Raw genomic sequence first — 12,493 nt, 5'->3', positions numbered from 1 at the left:
CATGCTACAAACTTCAATGTAATACTTTTCTCTGATTGCACAGTACTAGTACTATGGTACTATTTACTTTGTACTATTGTTTCTGCCATTATTAGTTCACTCTTAGATTAGCTACAAATCCTGGTTTAGTATGTAGAAAGAACTATCATTTTATTTGAGGGTTTATGAGTTGCCTTATTTTCTTATTTTCTTTGTCACCGGACATAGCTAATAGCTAGATTGGCCTATTTCTCAAAATTTTTTAATTGCTCCTTTCTCTTTATTTTATTCTTCTATTCTTCTTTTATTCCAAATGCAGATGAGTTGAGGTCTATATTGTTCCCTGGTAGCAAAGCCAAGTGTTGACATAAAAAAGGTCAGTGCCACTTCAGTCCACTATGATGACAAGCCCAACGAGAATTTCTTCAGGCTTCACCCCAGTTATGATGATAAGCACCCTAAAAGAAAACAATGGCTAACTTGGGAGCAACGTGACTTTGCACGTGCCACGGAAGACAAAGGGCCTGATTCCCTTGAAGTTGAGAACCTGAGAGTTATAAAATCAGCTACTCCAAGGAGAGTTCTGAATTACAATGAGAATATCGATGATATGTATACTCCACGGGGTTCCTCGAGTGCTTCTTCTAACTTGACTCAGCCAAGGATAGCTATGAGGTTCTAAACATTATTCCTGCAACACTTAAAGCCTCAACGGCTTCAAAAACCCACGCAAGCAGAGTATACTACTAAAGAACCCTACATATGTTTGTTGTCTTCTATGTACAGATCAATGCTTGTAATATACAAATCCTCAATATATATCGACCTACATTATTGCTTATATTGGAGTCTACATGTTACATATTTTCTCAAGCTTCAAAAGCTTTCCTTTGCGCGCGATGGCGCGCGCCTCGCACTAGTATGCGAGATTGGAGTATACAAGACGACAAACAGGCAACCAAGACCAAAGGATAAGACAACACTAATCACCAGGACGACTGTATCGCCTAATCGACGGATTAGAAAAGAGCAACAACTTTAGAGTTGCATGATTTCCGGATCTCGGGTAAACACTACTGCTTGACAAGGCCTATACTACAAAGCAAACACAGCTGCATGCACGAAAGATAGATCCATCGATTGCTAATGCTGCGTGCACCGCGGACAACGCCGGAGACAGATGATAGATCACTGGATCGGGGCTGTACAGTACAGCTGGCTAATCTCTCGAACAAGCAAGCGATGCAGTGCACCAAACAACATGCCAACATGGCAACATCTGATGACGCACCCTTGTGAAGCGTCTCTGCTCACGCTAACTCGTCGAGTTGTCAATGTCAACTGCCCGGCCAGCACGGCAGCACGCACGTTTCTGAAACCCGGGCCACCTGATAATCGCCGCCAAATCTAGAGAAAACAAGACAAGTTCTGTAATGGCACATGTCAAAACTAGAGAAAACAGCTTAACAAAGAGGGTGAAAATAAGAGCTTGTTTGGCACAGCTCAACCTCACTAGTAAAGCTGTTTTTTTAGAAAATAGCTTCATGAGTGACTTTCTAGATGAAGCTAAGGCCTTGTTTAGTTCGCAAAATTTTTCAAGATTTCCCGTCACATCGAATCTTGCGGCACATGCATGGAACATTAAATATACATAAAAACAAAAACTATTTGCACAGTTCATCTGTAAACCACGAGATGAATCTTTTGAGCCTAGTTACTCTATAATTGGACAATGTTTGTCAAATAAAAACGAAAGTGCTACAGTGCCGTTTTTCACCAGTTTTTGCGAACTGAACAAGGCCTAAGCTGTTTTGGAAAAAGTGTTTGGCAAAATAGCTTCACCAACTACTTCATGCATAGTTGAGAGAGAGAAATGAGGGAGAAGCTGCAATAAGCTACTTTTTTTCAGTTTCATCCAACTTATGTTTTTGTGAGAGGAGGAGAAAAACAGCTTCACCCATGAAACTGTTTTAGAAATAAGTGTTTGGTAAAAAAAACAGCTTACAACAGCTCATAAAACTGTTGTGAGGCCAAACAGGCCCTAAATATTTGAGTGAGTCTTCGCTGGTGGCAATCGATGGAAGTGGAACGAGACGTGACCACACTTCCAGTAGTCCGCAAGCAACGGCGCTTCCGGTGCCAGTTTTCAGACGCGGCCACGCAGCTTTCGGCCCCGCCTGCGCGACTTGCCCGCCCCGCCCGCCTTTGCCCATCGAGCCAGCCGCACGAGTGCGCCACTGAACGCGACCGGCAAAATTTGTCACGCGTCGTCTGGTAGCTGGAGATCAACTAGGCCTTGTTTAGTTCACCCAAAAAAGAAAAAAGTTTTCAAGATTCTCCGTCACATCTAATCTTGCGACACATGCATGAAGCATTAAATATAAACGAAAGAAAAAACTAATTACACAGTTTAGCTGGAAATCACGAGACGAATCTTTTGATCCTAGTTAGTCCATAATTAAATAATATTTGTCACAAACAAACGAAATTGCTACAGTACCGAAATCCGAAATTTTTTCGGAACTAAACAAGGCCTAGTTAATAAAGCGCGGTCAAGCCAGTGAGTGAGTGGCGCCACGCACATCCCGGACAGGGACGCGCGGAGCTGCCTGCCGCAGCATGGGACTATGCCTGGGATGGCCAATGGCCCAATGATACACGCGCGCGAGCTAGAGGCTAGAGGCCTGACCGGCGACCGGGGAGAGGGAGAGCTTTTGTGTGCGCGCGCGCATGGGCGGTCGACGTCGCGCCAGCCGGGTTGGTGACGACGCCAGGACCAGGCGGCCGCGATCGACGTCGTCGGCGACGGCGACGTCCGCACTCGCCACTCCTCACTGGCGGACCTGGTGTGAAGGCGCCGCTTGACCGCGCTGCATTTTGGGGCTTTCGGTCGCTGGATTAATTTGCCCCCGTCTTTGGAACTCGGCGCTCGTTGGTGCGATCACTTTTTTGTATTTTCTTGGGGCGCTTTTTATCTCACAACAAAAGCTGTGATAAAAACTACGAGTCGTTGCGAGTCACAATCAGATCTATCCCAAGGCTCGCAGCAGAACATATACAAACTACTGCTTGCTAGACCTTCGTGCTTTGCCAAATCTGGAGGGAAAACACGTACTGGTAGTAGGAAAACCACAAGCCGACAGATAGAAAAGTCGTTAAACCCAAGTGAAATCTTCGATTAGGAACCGATTTTATGCTTATGCAGTGGACATCTTTATAAAAAAAAAAATTTACTCGCGTGCTGTGGTAAAGACCATATTATGGTGCTCCTTGCCTTTCCCGGCTCATATACGGCCGGAGCGCACGCTTCCCCAGCGGTGGGCTCGAGATTCACGTCCCGACAGCGCCATTGCTTACAAAAAATCTACTCCTACTGTTGACCGGGGATCGATGATGTTCAGCGTATATACGTAATTTGGCCCTCACAGTCGAGGCACAATCATTTTCAGGCCCCCCATAAACACGTCATCCGCGCGACCGGTGCACGTGTAAAAACGATTAGATTACGAGGGCGCGCACTAGTTTATTGGTAAAGCGAGATCTATAGTCCATGGTGCGTGGTTAGATAAGGGTCAGTCCTAGTTCCGATACGGTTAGGCATCATGATTGTCTTGCCACAATCATTTTCGTTGCTTTTTATCATGTGCACGAAACAACGTACGTACAGTCACGGAGGGTGTTTTTCGATACAGTAATTACCGGCAGTAATAAGCAGAGAATTTTCCTCTGCAAGAAAGCGATACCACAATACCACATGATTTGGTTCAAGCTCAGCATGTATACTCCTACTGCAGTCTACAGTACCGTACTTGTTACCCCGCACAACAAATTAAAAGAGAAGGTACTTGGAAACCAATTATCAGCTCCATGCACACGTCGCAGACGGGAGCGTGCACGGTGCACGCCTGCACGGAGACATCGCCGTCCTCCGTCCTCGTGCAGTCGTGCCATTCGTTGCGGCAACGTCATGGAAGGAGGGGGCAGGGGGCGCATTGATCCGCGTGCCCGAAAAGAAACGCGAAAAAGGAGCCGACAGGGGAAACGAGAAATTACCCGTCGGCCCCGAGGCTGACGTCGCCGGCGGGGCCGCTTCGAGCGCCGTTCCCACGGGCGCTCGCTTTGGAGGACCGTGCATTCGTGCGTCCCACTCCCACCGGGGCCGGCCGGCGCGGCGCCGGGGGATGGGGACCTGTCCGGCTGTCCCGTCCCTGCCTCTCGCGCTCGCTGGCGTGAACGATCATCAATGGGGGTGCCTGTCATCGCCTGCTCCTCTTGCACATTTGGTGGCGGGAGCCACCGCTGGAGTAGTGTGAAATGTGAAAACGAGACGATCAGACTCCTTCGACGCTTCCACCCTGCCTCGCCCTTCAATTGAAGGCGAAGAGCAGCAGCAGTTTTCGCCCGGCCCATTCTTGTCCTCACTCGGTAAACACCACGGTTGTTTTCTAATTGCACGTGTACTGATGTTTTCACGCAGTATGATTGGAAGCCCGTGCGCGCAGAATTCTTGGGCCTTGTTTAGTTTGCGAAAATTTTTGCCTTCGGCTACTGTAGCACTTTCGTTTGTATTTGAAAAGTATTGTCCAATCATGGACTAACTAGGCTCAAAAGATTCATCTCGTAAATTACAGGCAAACTGTGCAATTAGTTTTTATTTTTATTTATATTTAATGTTTTATGCATACGTTTAAAGATTCGATGTGACGGGGAATCTTGAAAATTTTTGGAAACTAAACAAGGCCTTGGCCGGACAAGTGGTTTGGTTTGGGGTTTTGGACAAACGAGCCATGGCACGGAGCCAATCACCCCAGTTCACGGCTGTGGCTAGTCCCGATTCCCGAATTCAGGGGCAAAAAAGGGCCGCACTATGCCCCGCATTAACTTTTGGTTTATGACCCCGGGCCCCGCGCCACGTAGACGAGTAGGGCGTGCCAGCCGATCGGACGTGGCAGGACAGTCAAAGCTCTGTACCGCCCCGTACGGACGAGCCGCGAGGTGCTGTGTCCCTCCGTCCCGCTCTCCCAGGCAGCCAGCACAGCACACGCAGTGGCGCAGAGTGCCAGTGGCACAGTGGTGCGACAGGGAGGTGGGGGCCGCCACCCGCGCGCGAGGCCGGGATCAGGGGAACCGCAAGGTCACGTCACGGGACGGCGTCCCGAGGCTACCCAGGCAGGCTGGGGACGAGCGCGGCACGCCGGCGCGGGCCACGGCCAACAGGATGTGGCCTCGGCTCGGTACCCCTCGGCCGATCAGATCGGGGGTCCCCTCCACCCCGGCCCGGCCCGGGCGTGCGCTGCCTCTGCAGTGTGTTCCATTGGCAGGTGGGGCGGGGGTCTCGTGGTCCGGAGTGACAGGGAGAGAGCGAGAGAGACGTCACGGGCCGGTAGGGCACGGCCGCACGCTGCACTACTGTGCCTGTGCGAGGAAACGGTCGTCGTGTGGCGTGGCAGTGTGCTCCACCGGCAGTGGTTGGTTTGGAAGATATTTTTTCTCCCCGGACGAACATTTATAAATTGATTTTTATATAAGGCCTTGTTTAGTTGGCAAAATTTTTAGATTTTTAGTATTGTAGCACTTTCGTTTATTTGTGACTAATATTGTCCAATCATAGACTAATTATGGCCAAAAGATTAATCTCGCGATTTACAGACAAACTGTGTAATTAGTTTTTGTTTTCGTCTAAATTTAATACTCTATGCATGTGCCGTAAGATTCGATGTGACAGGGAATCTTGAAATTTTTTGGAAACTAAACAAGGCCTAAATTATACTCATGCTACTATCCAAAATTCCAAAAATTTATAAGATTTTTCATCCCATCGAATCTTTAGACACATACATGGAACATTAAATATAAATAAAAAATAACTAATTACATAGTTTATCTTTAATTTGCGAGACGAATCTTATGAGTCTAGTTAGTCTATGGTTAAATAATAATTATCAAATACAAACGAAAGTGCTACAATATCAAACTTCAAAAACTTTTGACATTTAGACAAAGCCTAACACTAGATCTCAAATCTAACGCTTCGTATATATGACTACATAGGTAAAAAACTTGGAAAATGCCTTGAAAACAAATATTCAATGAACAACGATCAACATTCTTGCAAGCGGAGTTAGAGAAACTTCTCATTTTTTGTGTCTTTCTTTTTCTTTCTGGCACCAAAGAACAAAAAGATTGACTTATTCTACCGTTAAGGCTAGATCTAACAACAACAAAACGAAGAAAAAAATATAGAGAAAAGTATTTCATGGTGGCGATATCATCTCTACTTTGATGTCACTGTCCAGAAAAAAATCTCCATGTTATCGTGCCGATGAAGTCACGAAGTTGTTGACGTCAAAGTTGTCATCCTCATCTTCAACAACCCCGTCGTGAATAAAAAGAGTCCATTGTACCTCCGCGCCGCTGCCAGAGAGGAGAAGGAGGAGATAAATCTCTAGTACCAAAGAACTTGACATTAAGACTTTAACCTTAGAAACTTAATCTACTGAAAACTTATTAAAAATGATAGATCCTCACTCTCTTGAGCGTGGTGGCTGAAGGAGAAGTCAAGATGTCAATGGAGAATTCTCCGTCGAGGAGTCCTTCCTCATCCCCGTCCTCGTCCCTGTGGGGAAGAAACTTCCCCCATCCGCGTCCCCACCAAATGTCACAGGGGAGATTTTCTCCCTATCCTCGTCCCGGGAATAATTTCTGTGAGGTTCTCCGTATCTGCATTAGTTCATGTTAGTTTATGTGATATCAATTATTCACAAATTCAATTAATGGTATAGAAACAAATCCCTTCTACAAAGATTCACATTCGAGACTAAAAAATAAAGATTTAAGATTTCAACTTTACTATAATTAATGAACCTTGAAAGAAAATGGGCCATCAAAATTGGATCGGGAGCAGGGACGGGGGCATACATACAATTCCCGGCTCCATGAATCCTGACAGGAACAATTTTAGCCCCGTTTAATTCTTCGTGAGGACAAAATCTGTACCATCTTCGTTTCCTAATGACTAAATTCTCCACGGAAAATGAGGGACGGGGCCTGTTGACATCTCTAAGGGGACGGGGATCAACAGTGATGGAGCCGGGAACGTCGGTCGGAGCGGCGCTCGACACACGTTGGTTTGGAAGATCTTGTGTAAACATAACAAGCTTCCACAGTCTACAGTTGACAGCAGCTGGAGATCAACTTAAGTCTAGATCGGCGTTTAACCATTTCACCATTTCGTTGTCCGGGACCGGACACCATTTTGTTGAGTGCAAGGATTGCGATAACAGATCTTTTGAGAAAAAGGATTGCAACAACCCATTTGTGTATGGTTGGATTCGTTGGTCTAAAACTTAGTCGGTCTAAAACCATTTAATTGTCCGGAACCACATACCAATTTGGCGACACTTCAGACTGAATTTCTAAAATGTTTTTCTTTGTGTTTTATAGAAAGTCTGTGAGAATGACTCTAATAGCTTGGCTAATATTAATAGGCACTATAGAAAAATGACGACGAACAATTCTATGAATGTAATATGTAGCCAAAAAAGCAATTTCTTCCCCAATACTTGTAAACATCTTTGTAATAGGTTACCAATACTATAGTTCAATAAATTCAAGTGGGGAGGAATCGCCTGTTGAAGTTGTAAAAAATATCTATAGTTTTAACTATTTTACAAAAAAAGGTCATAAATAACGTAAGAGTCTACAACAACCTTGTTATTCGTCATCTTTAGATAGCAATTGCTCGTGATTGGCTTTATATGGTCATTGAAAATGAAAGGATAGCCAGTTCCTATTTTACCATGCTAAATAGCACATATATTGAAAGACTGCTTTTTGCTATATAAAATTTAAAATATACTCTAAAATAAGAATAGCGGAGCTATTAGAATTCCTCTTAGGGCACCCGTAATGGGTGACCCATAAGCTAGCTCTAACCAAAATTTTCATATTTTAATATAAGAGAAAGAAAAGGTAGCTCATGGCCAAGAGCTAGACTCATACATATATTTCAAAATCATGTGAGAGTGCCATGTGAGTCTATCCATGTTATGAGATATATGCTATAAGTTAGCATTATTGAAGAAATTGGTTTAGAGTTAGAAACTATAGCTCATACTATTGTGGGTGCTCTTAGCACAAGAAAATAGCCATTCCCTTCCTCAGCTTTTCAATTCGGTCTGTTAAGCAAAGCATGTAAGCAAGCTAACTTTTCCTTCGACCGTGCATTAAGCATCCATTGGCGACTCCACATAGTATGTGGGCGGAGAAAAGTAGTAGCCCACATTTAGAACAGTTATGATGTAAGGTGTCTGAAGTTCTTCCAAAATGTACTGATCCTTTTTACTGTGAATTTGGTTTCTTTTCGAGAAAATTTCATGCAGTACAATATTTTACGCTATGCAGTTTATATGTATAGTATAGTAGCAAAGTATATAAAGGAGCCAAGGTGAGAGAAGGTCGATGTTGTGTTATATTTGTCGAGGGCCTCATCTATTTGTGCCACTCCTCTTTTCTACTGGCTTTACTCGGTCGTTGGGCTAAGGATGAGGACGGTGCTTCAAATGAATACCTGCAGTTTTTCCCTAATCTAATTTAGTGAACTAAATAGATAACTTTTTTCTTTATTTTTTTATTTAATTTATTTAATTAGAGTAGAGAACAACCGCAGATATCCATTTGGACGACCATCTCATTCTTATGGGTAGCATAGGCCCATAGATAATCCAGTATTTTTTTTTCAAACTTTATCCCCTAACTATTGCATACATGACATTTCTCACTGCTTTGAAACGTGGCTTGCCACCAAGATGCTCTCAAAGCCATCAGGATGCCATAAGTTTGTTGATTCGTTGCCCAGGTTGCCACTTGACACGTTGAATTCACAAAACTCCTTATTTGTGTATTTCTACCACTTGTTATAATTCATGAATTGGGAGTTGAAGTGTTGTCTTGTAAGCTTCTTGTGGTACCAGTGTTATGCGATAAAGTGTGATCATTACAGTTCGTTTGGCTGATAAGCCATAACGGAAAGTATTGTTGACTGTTTTGAGAGAAAAATACTGTTGAATGTCTGACAAATTCGACTGATAAGTTTAACTGAATTCTTTGAGCTTCCTATTGCATCCTTGATCTAGTTTATAGATTTGTGTTTGCCATACATGTGTTCCCTCTAGTGATAGTAATTTGATCAAATTCAAACATGACAACTCGCGGGTCACCTTGTAACTCATTGTCATCTTGTGTTAGTGTGTAGAGTTGGAATCCATACCAGTCAGTGTAGAACTTTTGCATACTTGCACCCCATTACTCTTGTGTTACTGTTGTTCGGGTTCATTTTTGGGAGAACTATCTCGCTGAGAGACACACAAAAAAAAACAAGGGCAATCCCTAGCTAGTTTTTAGTTGTAGCTAATAACTAGCCCTTAACTTTTAAATAGGGCTAAGTAATCGCGGTTTACAATTGAAGTTAGTGAAAGTTTGGTATAGTAGACTAATGCCCATTATTGGCTATGTTTCAATTATATAATTCTAATTCTATTACTCGTAATGTTTTGTTTTCTTTCCACTCAAACGCTATTCGATGCTGGCTTGCAGTGAAGAAATCTGGCATGGTTATTTAGGTCTTGTTTAATTGAGGAGGTGAAAATTTTTTAAGTGCTGTAGTATTTTTATTTTTTTTGGCAATTGTTGTTTAATCATGAATTAATTAGGTTTAAAAGATTCATCTTCTAAATTACAGAAAAAATAATTATTTTTTTATTTATATTTAATGTTTTAAATATGCATTAAAAAATTTGATGTGACGTAAATTTTTTTAAAAAATTAAGAAATTTTCGAAAACTAACCAGAGTCTTAGCAATCGCAGAAGATCCTAGCGAGCCACACCTGATCGGCGCAGTTCAAGCCGCACCCCCCTCATGACTAGTGCTCTCATTTTACCGTTGAAGCCAACCGGTACGGTATACAATGCCACTCTACGCAGACAGAGAGGGCAGGGTCTACTACACTCTAGGATTCTGTACACCCGAGGACAGTCCCGTAATTGCGCACCGCACAGTGCCAGTGCCTGCGAGTGTGCCACCACGGTGCCCACGCCCTACTGTTTTAAATCCCCTGCCGCCGCTCACCCCGCCGTCCCCCCGGTCCTTCCTTCCATCCATTCTCCCAAAACAGCACCGCCGAATCTCCCGGCCGCGCCGCGCCGCTCCCCACCCACCATTCCGCGATTCTCCCACCGGGAACGGCGGGGAGCGCCATGGCGTACATGTGCGCCGACAGCGGCAACCTCATGGCCATCGCGCAGCAGGTGATTCAGCAGCAGCAGCAACAGCAGCAGCACCAGAGGCACCACCTGCCGCCGCCGCCGATGCCGCTCCCGCTCCCGCCGCGCCAGGCGCCGCCGATGCCGCCGTCCCCGGCGCCCCCGCACGGCCAGATCCCGGCGGCATCCCTCCCCTACGGCGGCGGCGCGTGGCCCCAGGCGGACCATTTCTTCCCCGACGCCTTCGTCGGCACGTCCGCGGCCGACGCGGTGTTCTCGGACCTCGCCGGCGCCGCGGACTTCGACTCCGATGTGTGGATGGACAGCCTCATCGGGGACGCACCGGTCTTCGCGGACTCCGACCTCGAGCGCCTCATCTTCACCACCCCGCCGCCGCCCGTCCCTGCCCCTGTCGCCACCCCCGCCGTGGCCCCCGTCGACGCGGCGGCCCAGCCAGAGGCCGCCACTCCGGCGTCGCTTCCCCAGCCTGCCGCCGTCGCTACCCCGGCAGCGTGTTCCTCTCCGAGCTCCTTGGACGCCTCCTGCTCCGCGCCCATCCTCCAGTCCCTCCTCGCCTGCTCCCGTACAGCGGCCGCTGACCCAGGGCTCGCTGCCGCGGAGCTCGTCCAGGTGCGCGCTGCCGCCTCCGACGATGGGGACCCCGCAGAGCGCGTGGCGTTCTACTTCGCGGACGCGCTGGCGCGCCGCCTCGCGTGCGGCGGCGGGGCGCAACCCACGATGGCAGTAGACGCGCGTTTCGCCTCCGACGAGCTCACGCTCTGCTACAAGACACTCAATGACGCCTGCCCCTACTCCAAGTTTGCGCACCTGACCGCCAACCAGGCCATCCTGGAGGCTACGGGCACGGCGACCAAGATCCATATCGTTGACTTCGGGATCGTGCAGGGTATCCAATGGGCGGCGCTGCTGCAGGCGCTCGCCACTCGCCCGGGGGAGAAGCCGTCCCGGGTACGTATCTCCGGTGTACCCTCGCCGTACTTGGGGCCAAAGCCTGCGACGTCCCTCGCCGCAACCAGTGCCCGTCTCCGCGACTTCGCCAAGCTTCTTGGGGTGGACTTCGAGTTCGTCCCATTGCTGCGGCCAGTGCACGAGCTGGATCGGTCGGATTTCTCCGTTGAGCCTGACGAGACCGTAGCCGTCAATTTCATGCTCCAGTTGTACCACCTTCTTGGCGACTCCGATGAACCCGTGCGACGAGTCCTCCAGCTGGTTAAGTCACTCGATCCATCAGTGGTTACCCTTGGGGAGTATGAGGTCAGTCTGAACCGAGCTGGGTTCGTTGACCGGTTTGCCAATGCACTGTTGTATTACAAGCCAGTGTTCGAGTCACTGGATGTGGCGATGCCACGGGACTCACCGGAGAGGGTGAGGGTGGAGCGATGCATGTTTGGGGAGCGCATTCGAAGGGCCATTGGGCCAGAGGAAGGCGAAGAGAGGACTGATAGGATGGCGGCTAGTAGGGAGTGGCAGACATTGATGGAGTGGTGTGGATTTGAGCCTGTCAAGCTCAGCAACTATGCCATGAGTCAGGCTGATCTTTTGCTTTGGAATTACGATTCAAAGTACAAGTATTCACTTGTTGAGTTGCCACCAGCGTTCTTATCTCTGGCTTGGGAGAAGCGGCCGCTGCTCACCGTGTCTGCTTGGCGGTGAGTCCTTTTTTTTGTATTAGCGTTGTTGTATGTAGCATTGTCATAGGATCAGGGAAGAAATGGATATGGTTTTGCATTTTCTTAGTTTCCTCCCAAGATGATGACAATGGCTAGATGGTATAATTGGGAATTTAGTTAACTTGTATGATGTTTGTTCAACTACATGATCAGTAGCTAGAGCAAATTTAGCACTAATTGTATAGAAATGGATAGCAGGTGGAGTAGACTGCTTGCTCATGTGGTTTTCTGAATTCTGACGACAATTGGCATTCTGTATGTGTATGGGCGTATGGCTTTGAAAAATCATACAGGCACATCCATCATTGCAATCAACTATAGTCGTAAAGCTAACTACAACCAATGTTTGTTTAAGTGTTATTGCAACTACTATTCTCATGTATTCGGTTGTAATGGTAGTGTAGCGCACAAAATGAAATTCTGTTTGAGTTGGCAACACAGCTGATTTCAACATCGCTAATCCAGTTATTATGCGTCCTACCTCAGGGTTGTCATTTACTCCTTCATTATCCTGCATTCTTTCCTTATTCATCTGTCCTATTTATATCTGTTTGCCTTTTGG

General features: G+C 46.7%; 1 protein-coding gene across 1 annotated transcript; it reads left to right on the top strand.

Annotated features, from left to right (window-relative positions):
- LOC8063355 (scarecrow-like protein 4) lies at positions 10,100-12,227 on the top strand. The gene has a single exon (XM_021454884.1). The coding sequence runs from the start codon at positions 10,235-10,237 to the stop codon at positions 11,912-11,914; it is 1,680 nt and encodes a 559-aa protein (XP_021310559.1). The 5' UTR covers positions 10,100-10,234; the 3' UTR covers positions 11,915-12,227.

This window comes from Sorghum bicolor, chromosome 1, assembly GCF_000003195.3.
Source record: "Sorghum bicolor cultivar BTx623 chromosome 1, Sorghum_bicolor_NCBIv3, whole genome shotgun sequence".
Taxonomy (NCBI): Eukaryota; Viridiplantae; Streptophyta; class Magnoliopsida; order Poales; family Poaceae; genus Sorghum; species Sorghum bicolor.
The sequence above is the reverse complement of the archived record's forward strand: the minus strand, read 5'-3'. Positions and strand labels throughout refer to the sequence as shown.